At 39.7% G+C, this 16663-nt stretch overlaps 1 protein-coding gene across 1 annotated transcript; it reads right to left on the reverse strand.

The window, feature by feature from the left end:
* Positions 1 to 1291: 1291 nt before the first annotated feature.
* Positions 1292 to 16560, reverse strand: SGO1 (shugoshin 1). Its single transcript, XM_003132070.5, has 8 exons — positions 16407 to 16560; positions 13778 to 13935; positions 13498 to 13694; positions 8426 to 8502; positions 6084 to 6142; positions 4765 to 5571; positions 2758 to 2947; positions 1292 to 2550 (listed from the first exon to the last, which is right to left on the reverse strand). The coding sequence occupies exons 2-8, from the start codon at positions 13917 to 13919 to the stop codon at positions 2433 to 2435; spliced, it is 1590 nt and encodes a 529-aa protein (XP_003132118.1). The 5' UTR covers positions 13920 to 13935; positions 16407 to 16560; the 3' UTR covers positions 1292 to 2432.
* Between the last annotated feature and the right edge of the window lie 103 nt (positions 16561 to 16663).

A 16663-nucleotide genomic window follows, 5' to 3' on the forward strand; every position in this document is an offset into this window, starting at 1 on the left:
GTGTCACTGTGGCTGTGGTGTGTAGGCCTCAGATGCAGCTCCACTTTGACCTGTAGCCCAGGAACTTCCATATGCTGCAGGTATGTTTGTAAAAAGAAAAAAAAGAAAAAAAAAGTGAAATTTTGTCATTTGTAGCACAAGGATGCTTAAAAATTACCATACCGAGTGAAGCAAGCTAGACAAAAACAAATATCATATCGTATCGTATATGTGGAATCTAAAATACAATACAAATGAACTTAATTACAAGTCAGAAACAGAGTCACAGTCACAGAAAACAAACCTATGGTTACCAAAGGGGAAGGTCAGGGAGAGAGTTAAATTAGGAGTTCTGGATTGCTGTCATTGTGGCTGTGGCATAGGCCAGCAACTGCAGCTCTGATTTGTCCCAAGCCTGGGAACTTCCATATGCTGCAGGTGCAGCTGTAAAAAGAAAGAAAAATAAATAGGGAGTTCCTGTTGTGGCTCAGAGGTAACAAACCTGACTAGTATTCATGAAGACAAGGGTTTAATCCCTGGCCTTGCTCAGTGGGTTTAAGGATCTGGTATTGCCATAAGCTGTAGTGTAGGCCTGTGGCTATAGCTCTGATTTGACCACTAGCCTGGGAACTTCCATATGCCGTGAGTGCAGTCCTTAAAAAAAACCTATATAAAAAGAATATTGAAATTTAGAAAATGCTGTTAGGAAAATGATACACTCCTTGTGTCAGGAGAGTTGGTACAATCTTGGTTACAGTACAGTAACCACTAGCCACACGTGGCTATTGAGCACTTGAAATGTAGCAACTGTGACTGAGAAATTAAATTTGAGATTGTATTTAATCTTAATGAAGACAACCATTCTAGAGTGTCTATGAATTTAAGGAACAGGTGTAAAGGGACTAGACTAGAAAAAAAATGACTTGAAAAACAAGAGATAGTGATGGGAGAGAGTAGGACGTATGAATCAACAATTCCATCAGGTATAGAAAAATTGGGTCAGATAAAAAGGATTTGGGGTGTGGCTGGTGTGAAATGCCAGAAGATGTGGAGATGCAGTCAAGAAAACTTGAGGTCAGTGTTGGAAGAGCCACCCAGTAAAATAGAAGTTGTTGATCATGGATCTGGAGATTTTGCAATGAAAAGTGGAAAGAGAAGAGATGTATGAGGATGGGAAGTGTGATGGGGACAACGACTACAGAGAAAACCAAGGCTCAGTAGAGGAATGTCCAAGAGGGGTGAGAATGGAGAGAGAGGACCAGAGAAGACAGTCTACTTCTGATATAGAAGAACAGAAGAAGAACACAAGCACTATCTTATACAAACTTTATTGCTCTTTACAAATGAAAAACTTTAAAGTTTAAAGAGATATATACAAGTATAGGCTTCAAACTCTCAGTACTGAATTATCACTGAGCTCCCCCCTTTTTTTAATACTTAAAATTTGATTCTTTAATTAACAACCTTGGGAAAATAAATCATATCAGGACCTAAAAGCAAAGTTAAGGACCCCAAATCAGCTGGTTTTTCCTTGTTAGGCTGGAGCAGAGTTTAATCTAAGCCAGACCCATTCTGGCTCTGACCACAGCCTACTCTACATCCTGGTACCAGGTTTGTTTGTTTGCAAACTGGCTTCACTTCATCCAAGGACCTAGCTTGAACAAATCATGTCTTCCTTGAGTCTGAACGTCCCTCACTCCTGTGGCAGTACCACACTGCCCTGGACTTAGGAATGTGATCAAAAATACAAAAAAGCCCTTCGAATTCATACATTTGGCACTTCTGACCAAACAAGGAACTACCCTGAAAGGCCATGACAAATTCATTTGTGATTTTGCTGAGGCATCACTTTGCACAAGGTACAACTAGGCCTAAGGATTCAGAGCTAGTCACTTACCTGGTCCCTGAGCCTAAGCAACCATCAATCCTCTAATCATGATCTCATACACATTTTATATGAAAAATCAAATACAACAATGATACCATTTGTATAAGGGATCCACAAACAGCTTAGGGTATGCCCTACAGTGAATGTCAAGGATTTTATTCAAATATTATATAAGGAGTTTCAAATGATCCTCAGCCGGTCTTCAAAAAATCAAGATGCCTTTTAATCAAAACATCTTGATTAAACATTATTAACTTCCAAATGTTGGTGTAAGATATATTTTGACTAAAATTAAAATTTTTAGGCAGTACAAGAAATCTAAACTATTACAGTGCTTAAGTCCCATTATTTATATTTAAAAGAAAAAAAATGTATTAAAGGTTTAAGAAAAAAAATCACATTTGAAGTATCGTTTTGAAGAAATGTTCATGATCTAGAGTCTAGAGTCTTCTCAAGAGAATATTCTGTGGCAGTAGTTCAATCCACTTGGATGTATCTTACAGATTCTCTCTTGGCGCCAGAGAGGGGGGTGTAGGATGAATTTAAATAGCATCTGACAGACGCTTCATTGTATTTGCTTCATGTTTTTTTTTTTAGAACTGCGTCTGGAATCCCTTTTCTGCTTGAAAATAGGCGAATTCAAGAAACACAAATCTGTAAAAGGGTCCCCTCTTCTCAGTTTCCTGTAAGGATAAAAGGAACTCTTAGGCATAATATGCATCCCAATACTCACTTACTCCTCAGTATGAAATTATTGCACATTAAGCCATTGTTAACATTCCTATCTCAGTTTTTTATTAAAATAGTGTATTGTAAATAAGACTTGTTCCATGACCTTACTTCCCCCACATGTATCATTAAAAGTGAGTCCCCACAAGCCAAATACTTACGAAGTGAGCGTGGGTTCCTTATAGTTCACACTGGCTGTGCACCTACGCTTACGCAGAGACAATGGTGGGCTTTCTACTTTATTTTTTGGAGAAAGAGAAAGTTTTCTGGTTTTCGCTGCAGGATTCAAGGGGACATTGGTGATGTCCTTCAGGCTAAAGTGAGATGACTGGTGAGTTTCAGGTAGTGTGCCTACAAAAACAACTTTTATTGAATATGGTTTCTATAAACACAGGAACTAAAATTGTATGCAATTTCACATCCTAGATGTATACAAAATCCAGCATTTTATAATACAGATTTTTTTTTTTTTTTTTTTTTTGTCTTTTTGTCATTTCTAGGGCCCCTCCCTCAGCATATGGAGGTTCCCAGGCTAGGGGTCTAATCCGAGCTGTAGCCGCTGGCCTACACCACAGCCACAGCAACGTGGGATCCCAGTTGCATCTGCAACCTACACCACAGCTCATGGCAACGCCAGATCCTTAACCCACTGTGCAAGGCCAGGGATCGAACCCGAAACCTCATGGTTCCTAGTTGGATTCGTTAACCACTGAGCCATTACGGGAACTCCTATAATATAGATTTTTAAAAACTTTTTTTTTGTTTGTTTGTTTTTTGCCTTTTCTAGGGCCGCTCCCTCGGCATATGGAGGTTCCCAGGCTAGGGGTCTAATCAGAGCTGTAGCCGCCGGTCTACACCACAGCCACAGCAACGCCAGGTCCTTAACCCACTGTGCAAGGCCAGGGATCGAACCTGAAACCTCATGGTTCCTAGTTGGATTCGTTAACCACTGAGCCATGATGGGAACTCCCTAAAAACTTACCTTTTTTTTATCTCAGATAACTTTGAAATATTAATTAGCCTAGCTGTGAAGAACTGACTCAAAGAGTAGCTCACTAAAATTTAAAATTCTTAAAAATTAAAGAAAAAACTAAAATTCTTCTAAGGTAGCTTGGGTACAATGAATTAAACTACGCAATTTCATTTAGTCACACCTTGCTCTTTAAAATCATCAAGGCCTCTATTTCTTTCAGTTCCAAAGTTTATCATCAAATGGCTTCTTACAGTCTTATAAAACTACTTAAACTCATTCTGTTAAATAAGTGAGACTTTTTTTTTTCCAGGGTCGCACCTTATCTGGCATATGGAAGATCCCAGGCTAGGGGTATAATCCAAGCAGCAACTGCAGGCATACGCCTACGCCACAAGAGCAACAACAGAGCTGAGCCACATCAGTGACCTATGCTACAGTTTGCAGCAATGCCAGATCCAAGCTACATCTGTGACCTACAACACAGCTCACAGCAATGCCAGATCCTTAATCCACTGAGCAAGGCCAGGGATTGAACCTGCATCCTCATGGATGCTAGTTAGATCAGTTAATTGCTGAGCCACAACGGAAACTCCCAAACCATGCCTACTTTTTGATCTAATAAAAGCAGTGTTTTCTAAGTCACAGTTTGTAAATGTCTCACAAAAGAATACTAAGCCCATCAATTGAGGAAAAGGTTCTCTTGGTCTTATTAGGCCACCTTTACTAAAATGAAAACTATTTAAATTGTGGTTCCTGTCAAGTTGATTACAAAGCAAAGCCATTAAAATTATAGGTCACTTGATTCAAGTCTGATTTCATTTTCAAGGGGAAGTTTCAGGGGAATGTATAATAGGTATTTTAAGTCAACTAAACTCCACAAAAGTTTTTCCTCATCTTGAAAGGCTTCATTTACTTAAAGTAAAAATGCTTTCTTCATAACAAGTAGTATTTGTTCTTAAAGAGGATTTAAATTAGCTTAAAGTAGGTCAAAGCAATACAACTGTGATTTCCACCCCACCCCACCCCACCCCACCCCCAGTCCCTCACTGTTTAATCAGATAGTAACCTTCCCCAAAGGGACAGATGGTAAGTCTGTAACCTCCCCCAGAGAAACAGATGGTAAGTATAGTATATAAGCACCCGGGTGATCATTTATCATAAACATTAAATGCAGGTAAACAAGTAAATCACTTACTAGTGGGAGATTTTGTTGGCTTAGGACCTTTTGTCTCCTCCTCATCCTTAGGTTTCAGTGCTCTTTTAGATCGAGGCCTGGTGACTGGACTCCTGTCTGCTTCCCCAATGAGATCTTGACTGTACTTGCACGTGGGCAAATAGAGGTCATCAGAATCATCTCCTGAACTTGATTCACAGGTGCTGACTTCAGATTCATTGCTGTTTTCTTCTCTTTTGGAATCACTGCTCATTTTTTGTCGGAAAGGAGTGAGATGAACACCCTCTTCCGAATTAAAATTGTAAGCATCATTGGAGGTGACAGATTTTTCCAACTGTTTTTTGGAAAGAGTTTTTTTATTTTCACTTTTGCTCCCTTTATACTTTGACACAGATTTTGATTTTCTCCAGTTAGCTTTTCTTTTCTCTTCTCTTTTTCTTCTTTGAGCATCTCCGTGCTTACTTTTAGTTTGTTCAGATTTATCTAAAATGTCTTCTTCTGTTTTAGTAGATTGTCCTGGGTGAATTAGCTTTGGTGATGAGTTAACTGCATCCTTAGTCCATTGACAAACATTTTGTCCTACATTTTCAAGTATGTGCACGTTCGCAAGTGGGTCTACAAATCCAATTCTTTCCAATTCCAAAGACTGTTTGGACAAATAACTGATTCCAAAATCATCCAAGGCATTGAACTGACTTGGAGCGTTAACGTGTTTCTTTAGACTGCGACGAAGAGATACAGTTCTAGGTAATATATGATCTGCTGACTTGTCTTCACCTGAATCCAAATCAAATCCTAGTCTGTCTTGAGAAATAGTAAGTGTTTGCTCTGAGAATTTAAAAAATTAAATGAGAAAAGGTTTTACTTTATGGAAATTTTAATTTCAAGAATCTTAGAATTCAAAGTTAAAAATGGAATGAATGAAAAATTCTGTAGCTTCCCCACATTTACAATAAGTAAATAAAAATCTGGAGCAGCTTAATATTTACTTCCTTCTTTGAGTCTATATAAAATGGGACTGTCTGTTTCTACATTCCAAGGTTGTAATGAGGGTGAAATAAAACAATGCATGTAAAATGCCTAACACAGAGCTTAATATACTGTAGGCTCAGTAAATTGCAGCCATAGTTATAGCCAAGGTTTCTGATTACAAATTTGGCAAAATTAATGGATGTATTTCAAAACTCCTACTATTCTGAGTAAAATAAACAGATATTTGCTCTAAGTAGAAGACAAGCAAATTTAAAAAGGTTAAAAAAAATAGAGAAATTTAATTGTTACTTGGTTTCAAAGATCTCATCTTGCCCTTAACAGTGTTTTTAGATTTTCACTCGAATTACCTTCTGTTTGGAACGATTCTCCTTGTCTTGGAAAGTCAGCGTCCTGAAGAGGAACTTGCCTTAGAAAGTACCAATTAAAAAAAAATTTTAAATTATGTAATAAAAACAAATTTTAAGATTTTCTAAAAACTAAGTTTTTATCTTTAGTATCATTTCATAATTCCATTCTAAATCAGTACATCTGGAGTTCCTGTTGTGGTGCAGTGGAAACGAATCCAACTAGGAACCATGAGGTTGTGGGCTTGATCCCTGGCCTCACTCGGTGGGTTAAGGATCTGGTGCTGCAGTGAGTTGTGGTGTAGGTCGCAGATGTGGCTTGGATCCCACATTGTTGTGGCTTTGGCATAGGCTGGCAGCTGTAGCTCTGATTAGACCCCTAACCTGGGAACCTCCATATGCTGTGGGTGTGGCCCTAAAAAGACAAATAAATAAATAAAATAAATCAGTACATCTATTCTGTATCAACGAAAACCAAAAAAAGAAAAACATTTTTGGTGATTACATGGAGGTTTGTTTGTTACCACTGACATTCAATTCCCACTAGAGGAATTAATATATAAAATTGAACAGTTCCTCCTGAAAAAAATGTGATAACTCATACTTTTATTTAACTGGAGAAACAACAAATCAGATTGGCTTATAAAATATATTAAAGAAATTCAGTGTGATTACTTTCTTCAACTTTAAAAATTTTTTTTTTTAAATTGAAATATAGTTAATTTACAATGTTAGTTCAGGTGTACCAGTTTGATTACTCTTTAGCAGCCTGCTTTATCATTAGCCAAGCTGTGATTTTTTTTTTTTTTTGGTGCCTACTTTTATGGTGCTTAACTAGTGACTCCTCTAAAGTTAACACTGTTCATTTTCTTTAAAAATCTTGCCCCCCCTTGGTTCACGAACAAGACATTTCTATTCTTTATGCCTTAATACGGCAGTTTCATTCTAATTATAATTTTATTCTGTATTTATTCCGTATAATTTTATTCTGTAGAGAACTTCCCCCTCTGGACATCATAACTTAAGTACAGGATTAGGTAACTGACTTATGGTAACCAATTAATAGCAAGTTTAGAAATCTTATAAAAACTTAATTACCTTATCTTACTTTTTGGTCAGTACATAAATATTTCATCAGATTATAACATTCAACTGTTTAAAAACTACTCATGATTAAAATTAATACAGGGCTAGAAATTCTATTAGTGATTACTTTGGCAAGGAAAGAGGCACAGGCTTGAAGAGACCTGAGCGAATGGTTTAAGGTAGTTCTTCCTGGGGACAGTTAACCTCTCCTGACCCTGGGGGAAATTTGGCAATGTCCTGAGACACTTTTGGTTCTCATAACTGTGTTGTGTGTGTGGATGCTATTGACATTTAGTGGGTAGAGACCAAGGGCACTGCTAAATATCTCATTAATGCTTAGCACAGTGCCCACAACAAAAAATGATCTGGTCCTAAAAGTCAGCAGTGCTAAGACTGAGAAACCTCAGGCCAGAGTGATGGCAATGCTCTGTACCTTGACTCAGGTTTGGGTCACAGGTATATACATTAATCCAACTCATCGAACTGTATAGTTAAGATCTATGCATTTTACTGTATGTAATCATACCTCAATAATTCATAAACAAACGAATTACCCTTAATCCAAGAGAAGAAAAGGGTATATGGGGCCTGATGGTATTTAAGAATGAAGTGGATTAGCAAGACAGTGTGACACCTGTGTTAGATATGCTATTTTATTAGATTTCTTTTCTAAACCAGACTATTTAGTACTGGCAAAATACCATCATTTGAATAACCAATCCTTCTTAGAATGAAAACATGATATAAGAAAAATATAACTGAAGGGAATAGTTAAAAAATTCAAGAGAAGCTTCTTATTACTAGTCATCAAGAAAATAAGTAGAAGTTTCTGTTGTAGCTTAGGGGAAACAAATCTGACCAGTATCCATGAGGACGCAGGTTTGATCCCTGGCCTTGCTCAGCAGGTTAAGGATTTGGTGTAGGTTGCAGGCACAACTTGGATCTGGCATTGCTATGGTTGTGTAGGCAAGCTGCTGTAGCTCTGATTTGACCCCTAGCCTGGAAACCTCCACATGCCACAAGTGCGGTCCTAACAACCAAATATGAAAAAAGAAAGAAAATAACTAAATATAAGAAATCTTTGATTTGGCCATACAGAACAGAATTTCAACATACCAAATTTTTTTAGGTGCATTCTTAGAAAGAACATCAGACTCCAAATACAAGAGCCAATATGATGCCAATTTCCTGTCATGAATGGATCACAGAACTAAATATTTCTTGGTATTAACAATCATAATAATGAGTTCGATACTAACGGTAAATCTGTCACAATCAAATCCCCGGTGTTGTTGTCACTATTGGGGTCCAGTCCAGAGGGACATACTTCCTGGTCCTGTTAATGCATTAAAACAAAGAAAACACTGGTACAACTGAAACATTCACAACAAAGCATTCGTTTATACAAGTAATATTCACCGACAGTCTACTATGGTGCCAAGGACTGTTCTAGGAATTGAGTCTATAGCTAGAAAATAGATTAAGTACTACCTTCTTAAAGCTTACATTCTAGTGTAAGGAGAGAAAAGGTAAAAAAGAAAGGAAAGAAATATAGTAATAAATGCAATGAAGAAGTACTCAGGTGAATTGACAGAGTAATTGATGTTGGAGAGCTCTTTTAGATAGGGAGACTTTCATCTGAAATCTGAAGAATGTAAGAGCCAGCCACTGAAAGAGCAGGGGGAAGATAAAGTAGTGGAAACAGCAAACACAAAAGTCATGATGTAGGAAAACTCTTGCTGTGTTCAGAAAAGAAAGGCCACTGGTGCTGGAACATAGTCACTGAAAAGAACAGTAGGAGGTGGGCATGCACAGGCCTTGAGAGCTATGAGCTTGGATTTAGTCTGAGAATGATGGGCAGTCACTTAAATATTAAGCAGGGAAGTGAAATGATCGAAGTTCGAAAAAGATCAGTCTAGCCACTGTGTGAAACATGGTTTGAAAGGGGTCAAGGGCATAAGCAGTTAGGAAGTCATTAGAGTAAATCAAGCAAGACAGAGAGGTAGCTTGGTCTAGAATCCTATTGCTGTGGAGATGGAGCCCAGTGGAAGGTTTTGGGATAACAAAGTGTTCTCATGTCGAATATGAGTGGACGTAGGGACAATGAGGGAGAGGGGAGCTTCTTATGGTTTTCACTTGAGCAAATGGGTAGGCTATTTAATTCAGTTGAGTGAGACTTATAGAGGAAGGAAGATCACAATATTCTTGGGAGGGGGAAAATAAAGAGTTATGCTCTATATAAAACATGTTTGAGATCCTTTATAAATATTTAAGTGATTACATCAAGCAGTAACTCTGTGTGTGGGTTCTGAGCTTCAGACTTGGAGCCAAGACAATACTTAAAGCTATGGGGCGGGATAAGGTGGTCCTAGGACAACTGATATTTAAAAGTAAAGAGGAGTTCCCGTCGTGGCGCAGTGGTTAACGAATCCGACTAGGAACCATGAGGTTGCGGGTTCGGTCCCTGCCCTTGCTCAGTGGGTTAACGATCCGGCATTGCCTTGAGCTGTGGTGTAGGTCGCAGACGCGGCTCGGATCCCGCGTTGCTGTGGCTCTGGCGTAGGCCGGTGGCTACAGCTCCAATTTGACCCCTAGCCTGGGAACCTCCATATGCCGCGGGAGTGGCCCAAGAAATAGCAACAACAACAACAACAAGACAAAAAAAAAAAAGTAAAGAGATGAACAAGGAACAGTCAGAAAGGTAAACAAGGAGAGAAGGAAGGTAAACAAGGAAACTTAAGGATCAAAGTATTTCCAGCAAAGAGTAATTCCTGAATTATGTATATTATTTTTGTAGTAAAATATAAGAAACAACAAGAAAGAGAAACAACATATACAAGAAACAATAACAAGAATGAGAAGTAACCACTGGATTTGGGGACACAGAGGTTTTGGGGACCTTGACACACACTGGCAATAGAATGGTGGGGATGAAAGCCTGATATACGAGTAAGTCCAAATGTGAATGGAAACTGAGGAAGTAAGGAGAGTAAATGCACTATTCTCTTTGGAAGAGTTCTTCGGTGAACGGAAGCAAAGAAATGAGATGAAGCGATGTGAGACTGGGAGAGGTTCCACTTGTTTTCTTTTCCTCTTAAGGTGAAAGATACTAAAGCACATTGTATGCAGCTGGGACGATTCAGTGGAGGGAGATACATGCTAGAGGAGGGTGCGACCATTCAGGAAAAGAGTGCTGGAGGAGATGAGAAGAAGGCAGTCTGACACATAAGGAGAGAGACTGAGCTTTGATAGGAACAGACACTTCTGTCAGTGGAATAAGAGGGGAGATGGAGAACACAGCGTGGACAGATATGGCAGATGTGGAGATCCCTTAAAAATCATTCTAGTTCAGTTCAGCTGTTTTTTGAAATTTGATGCACATATAATATACAGACTTTATAATGAGTAAGTTAAAACTGTTCATCAGAAACAACTAGAAATTTAATCTTGTTAAAAGTTTAAAATTTATTAACAATATAGCTAATGTTCTAAAACTAGTATTATTATTAAAGGTAAATAAAGGAGACTATTTAACTACAGTGATATAAAAAATACTTAAAAGATCCATTGTAAGGGAGTTCCTATTGTGGCTCGATGGGTTATGAACCTATTATCCAGAGGGTGTGGGTTTGATCCCTGGCCTCGCTCAGTGGGTTAAGGATCCATCATTGCCTCTATGAGCTATGATGTAGGTCACAAATGTAGCTCAGATCTGGTGTTGCTGTGGCTGTGGCGTACATTAGCAGCTGCAGCTCTGATTCGACCCCTAGGCTGGGAACTTCCATATGTCACAGGCATGGCCCTAAAAAGCAAAAAATAAATAAACAAAAATTTCAAAAAGAGCCATTATAAAATTCAGGGAACAAAAGGCTTTTTTTTGGGGGGGGGAGAGGGCACAAGTATGGCATATGGAAGTTCCCAGGCTAGGAGTCAAATCAGAGATGTAGCTGCTGGCCTACACCACAGCAACACCAGATCTGAGTCACACCTGTGGCTCACTTAACAGCTTGCAGCAACACCAGAACCTTAACCCACTAAGCAAGGACAGGAATCAAATCTGCATCCTCACTGATACTAGTTAGATTCTTAACCCCCTACAATGGGAACTCCACAACAGGATTTTAGAAATTACTTTGGGAGTTCCCATCGTGGCGCAGTGGTTAATGAATCTGACTAGGAACCACGAGGTTTCGGGTTCGATCCCTGCCCTTGCTCAGTGGGTGACGATCCGGCGTTGCCGTGAGCTGTGGTGTAGGTCGCAGATGCGGCTCAGATCCTGTGTTGCTGTGGCTCTGGCATAGGCTGGCAGCTATAGCTCCGATTCAACCCCTAGCCTGGGAACCTCCATATGCTACGGGAGCGGCCCAAGAAATGGCAAAAAAGACCAAAAAATAAAATTAAATTAAATTAAAAAAAAAGAAATTACTTTGATTAATCCTTACAAGCTAATCATTGGTTGTCAGGAAAAACATTCTTCTTATTAAGCATTTTAAGCTTCTCTATCACTGATAAACTGACTTGATAAATATGGATGCGCAAGTGTACAATGATGATTGAGAATGAGTGACACACACAAGTAGGTGGCAGAAAACAAATTTTGATGTTTCAAATGCTAGGAACCTGGCAACTAATAATGTGTTTTAATGAATACTCAAAGATCATTGATAAATGTCAAAAGACCCACAATAACAAACATTTTTCACCACTGTTTCTGTGATTATCTCACTGAGTACTTCACATCATTCTGTGTGATTTCAGCAAAAATTTGGAAAGAGAAGTGGAAGATTCAAATGTCTTTGGAGACAAAAAAAATAAATAAATAAAAATTAAGGAGTTCCTGTCATGGTGTGGTGGTTAACGAATCTGACTAGGAACCATGAGGTTGCAGGTTCAGTCCCTGGCCTTGCTCAGTGGGTTAAGGATCTGGCATTGCTGTGACCTGTGGTGTAGGCTGCAGACGTGGCTCGGATCCCTTGTTGCTGTGGCTCTGGTGTAGGCCAGTGGCTACAGCTCGTATTAGACCCCCAGCCTGGGAACCTCCATATGTTGAGGGAGTGGTCCTAGAAAAGACAAAAAAAAAATAAAAAAACCCAATAAAAAAACCCACAAATGTCTTTGGAGAAATTTTTTTCCTCACCAGTGGACTAAACAAGGAAAAGAAAAAAAATCAGGAAAGGTTACGTTCTGAAGGAAAAAAAATTCTTAAATAATCTAAACCTCATGTCAAGGTAAAAAATAACTCATATCTAATCTTTGTACATCATAAATGTACATATCGCATGTGTGTATATACATATGTATGTACAGATATACACTCACAGAGTCTATATATCATACATAGAAAAAAATATGGAATCACCATAATTGCAGAGAAGCAAGAACTCTTTCACTGACTCCTCCTGTCAGTGGAGACGTGACTTAATTCCTTTCCTGTCTTGATTTTAGACCCTTACCCTAACCACTATGCTCTGGCTTCTTCTCCTGGTCTAGATGCAAACACAACTGACTTCACTGGCATGGCAAACACCTGGGAAGGAAGTAAACTGTCTGGTTAAACCCGATGCTCACCAGTGCTCTTTCCTTTCTCTGCCCCATGTAGTTTCCCTGGCAATAGCTTCTGGGAAGAGCAGAGGAGAAACTGGCTTGCCATCACTCTTTTAGGGATTAATGTGCAATGAGACCCAGAGAAGATCCTAAGTCAAACTTTCCCCACATCCATCATGTTTTGCTGGCCTTTCTATAGATCCCTGGACACAAACAGAATCAGATTGAAAGGTGGATAGCAAAATATTCAGGATATTTCTTGTTTGGGAGTTACTGTATAGTTGTCCTTATTTAGTCAACTGGTAGGTAGAAATAATTCTCCATAAAGCACTCAAAAACTTCCCATCTCCCCAATTAAGGTAGGTAGTCCTGACAAAACCTCACTGGAAGTAGCAAAACTACAAAGAGGTAAGATTTACAGCACCGACCAAAACTTTTGGACTAGTCTGCTCCCACTACCACTTTCAGCGCTTTGGCTTAGTTGCCCCACCCCTGACTCACACTGCTGACCATTCAAGAGACCAGCAGTGTAAGAGGCTAAACTTTCTTTTTTACCTTGTCTTGCTACCTGCTTTCAGAAGCAAGTGACACAAGCCTCAATCACCCATATACTTGAAGCTTTCCAAACTGGCCATATACAACAATGGGACTGGAGCACTGAGGAAAGATATTTTGATCAAGCCACTAATAGTAGAGTTACGAGTAATTAATTTAAAGAAATAACTGATCTAAACTAAGTCACAGCTTTAATATTTTTTTTTCCTGAACAGCCTTTGTGTGAAAATACCTGAGCAGGTTCTTCTGTCTGCTGTGAAGTAAGTTTTCCTCTCAGTGTGTACAGCTGACAGGTAAGGTAGTAACACTCTCTCCTCAGTTGTAAGATGATATCCTGGGCTTCTCTCACTTTAGATTTTTCATTTTCCAAAGCTAAAACCAACATTCTGTTGTTGTCTTGGTAGTTTCTTAGCAGTGTAGAAGTGTTGGCTAAAAGAGGATAAATTTTCTTTAATCAGTTATTAAATCTAACCTTAAAAGGTGATGGAAAGGACAGCATGAAAATCTCTTACTGATTATTTGGCATGGTGCAGCTATCAAAGACTTTCGTTTGCCAATCTCTGCTAAGTTTTTATTCCTTTTCTCTTTCATTCGTTTCTTTATGTCTTCAAGACTATCTTGAAAGGACTTTTTAAGGCATCTTTCCTTGGCCATCTTCTGCCTGTAAGGACTTTAAAACAATAAAAAATATTTAATTTTTCTAAGAGATGATATCATCAAATATAAAACAAGATTGAAAATACAGGTTGTTCATAAAAAATAGATTGGCGACTCAGTAACTAGAATTAGCTCAAAGAAGATAGTTAACCTAGTAATAATCCATATTTTGCAGCTTTTAAATTGCATTATTACTGGAGTTCCCATCGTGGCTCAGTGGTTAACAAATCCGACTAGGAACCATGAGGTTGTGATCCCTGGCCTCGCTCATTGGGTTAAGGATCTGGCATTCCTATGAGCTGTGGTGTAGGTCGCAGACGTGGCTTGGATCCCGAGTTGCTGTGGCTCTGGTGTAGGCCGGCAGCTACAGCTCCGATTAGACTCCTAACCTGGGAACCTCCATATGCTGTGGGAGCGGCCCTAGAAAAGGCAAAAAGACAAAAAGACTAAATAAATAAATTGCATTATTACTTTTGGCATAATTTTATCCTCTTGGGTACTTTGTAGCAAAGGTTTCATAAATGTGGATTTGCAACCCAAAGACTCTATTACACGCACTTATTTATTATTTGACAAATACTCATTGTGGGATTACAACATACTAGGCACTATGGGAAATGCTTAATATATTTTGACATTCCCTAAAACAGTATTTATTTATTTTATTATTATTCTTTGTCTTTCTGTCTTTTCTAGGGCTGCACCCATGGCATATGGAAGTTCCCAGGCTAGGGGTCTAATCAGAGCTGTAGCCACCAGCCTACACCACAGCCACAGCAACGCCAGATCTGAGCAGCATCTGTGACCTACACCACAGCTCATGGCAACGCCAGATCCTTAACCCACTGAGCAAGGCCAGGAATCGAACCCACAACCTCATGGTTCCTAGTCAGATTCATTAAGCACTGAGCCATGACGGGAACTCCCTAAAACAGTATTTATGACCAACTTTTCAGGTTACTTAGGTGTAAAGCATTAGTTCAGAGGCAATCTTATATATAAGCCTTGCTTTCCAGTTACATAAGCTATGCACACATGCCCAAGAAAGTCAGGTGATCTCCATAGGTACTGGGCTATAACAATCAGGGCCAGAAAAAGCAGAAACTGGGGCACAGGAACATGCCAGTTGTCTCAGTCATTTCTAAAACTCAGGCCTGCTAACTCCGAGTCAATTATGAATACAGAAGATAAGACATGATATAATTATTGTTCTATATAGAGTAGAAAAATGCACTGCCAGTGGACTGTGCTATTGAGTACGTTAAGTATGCTTAAATCTTTCAGTGCTGCAACTCAGACATGCTTCAGTATTCTGCTACTAAGTATGTCAAACTACTTTTCATGAACATCTTTTGCCCTAGATTGTACTTTGCAGATCTTAAAATTGCAAAATATAATTCCTGTTTCTGACAACCATCCATATACAACTTTCACTACAAAGGATAGTTTTATCTCCTCTAAGTTAGTCAAATATTTTCCTGAACCTTATATTTTCTTGAGTATTTCCTCCAGGCCTTCCTTATTTTACTCTGGGGTCTTTAATATAGATATTGTCCATTTCATTTAAATATTTTCTTTCTTCCAATGTAGATATAATATATACTGGATGTTTCCAGTAGAGCAAGCACAATTTTTTTTTTTTAAAGCACTAGTGTTAAGTGGGTTGTATAAAATAGCCTGACACAATGGAGTTTTTGTTTGAACCTGGAGATGTTTGAGAGTATACAGATTAGGTAACTAACCGAGTTAGTCTAGATAAGGTATTTAAAAAGCAAAGCACATCTAAAAAATATTCGTCATTCCATTTGATGAACTTAATATAACAAAAGAAAGTTGTCGCATCAGAGGCCTCATTCCTGTCTAGGCCCATGGTGTTCAAAGGGGGTGTGGTGGGAAGAATGAATGACAACAATCAGGGTAGTCTCCGTCTGTCCAGTATTCGGGTAAGGGGTCTCGAGTCAAAAGAACCTAGAATATGTGATATCCACTAAAATTCTTTCACCATTTCTGCTGCTGGGGCAGCCGCACAGGACACTTCTCCAGGGTAAGAGAAACATCAAAAGAAAGGGACGTCAACGTTATGGCGCTGCACAGGAGAGCTGCCAGTGTGTGCCCTGATGTTGAACTTGGGGCTTTTAGTCACTGAAAACGCTTTATTTACACATCACTTAAATCACACAATTCGGCAAGGCGGGAGGTTTGGGTCTCCATTTAACATTAGAGGAAACTGAGCATCGAAAAGCCCAGGTCGGGTGGCCGAACAGAGAAAGGCAACCGTTCAGGCCTACTTCACAGCCTGAGTTTTTCGCCATTGAACTCAGAACCACAGGGACGTCCCGAGGGAAGGGGGACAGGGGTCACTACCCCCAGCGCCACGCCGGAAAAACCTGCGACCCCTTCTTTTCCGAGAAAGCGGGGCGGGAGGTGGGGGCTGCCGGAAGAGGCCCGGAGACGCGCCTCCCGCGGGGGCGTCCACCACAATACCTTGGCCACGGCTTCTGCCACAGCTGTAGCCTTCCTCCTCACATTCCAAGGCTCCGCGAGGCTGTCTGCCGTGCGCGCCGTGAGTTCCAGGCCCCGCAAGGCTCCCGCACCGTCTCTAGCCGCCCGCTGACTGCTACGATCACATTCGAAATTCTCCGCCGCGCTCACCCATTGGCTGGCTAGCTTGGGTCACGTGACACTCTGGAGCCGGCAGAACCCCGCCCCGCCCGGCGGCCTCGCGCGAAACACTCCTGCTG

This window comes from Sus scrofa, chromosome 13 (genome assembly GCF_054392235.1).
Source record: "Sus scrofa isolate SSC_HxYL_T2T_F1_AM1 chromosome 13, Sscrofa_HxYL_maternal_Yorkshire_Landrace_v2.0, whole genome shotgun sequence".
NCBI lineage: Eukaryota > Metazoa > Chordata > Mammalia > Artiodactyla > Suidae > Sus > Sus scrofa.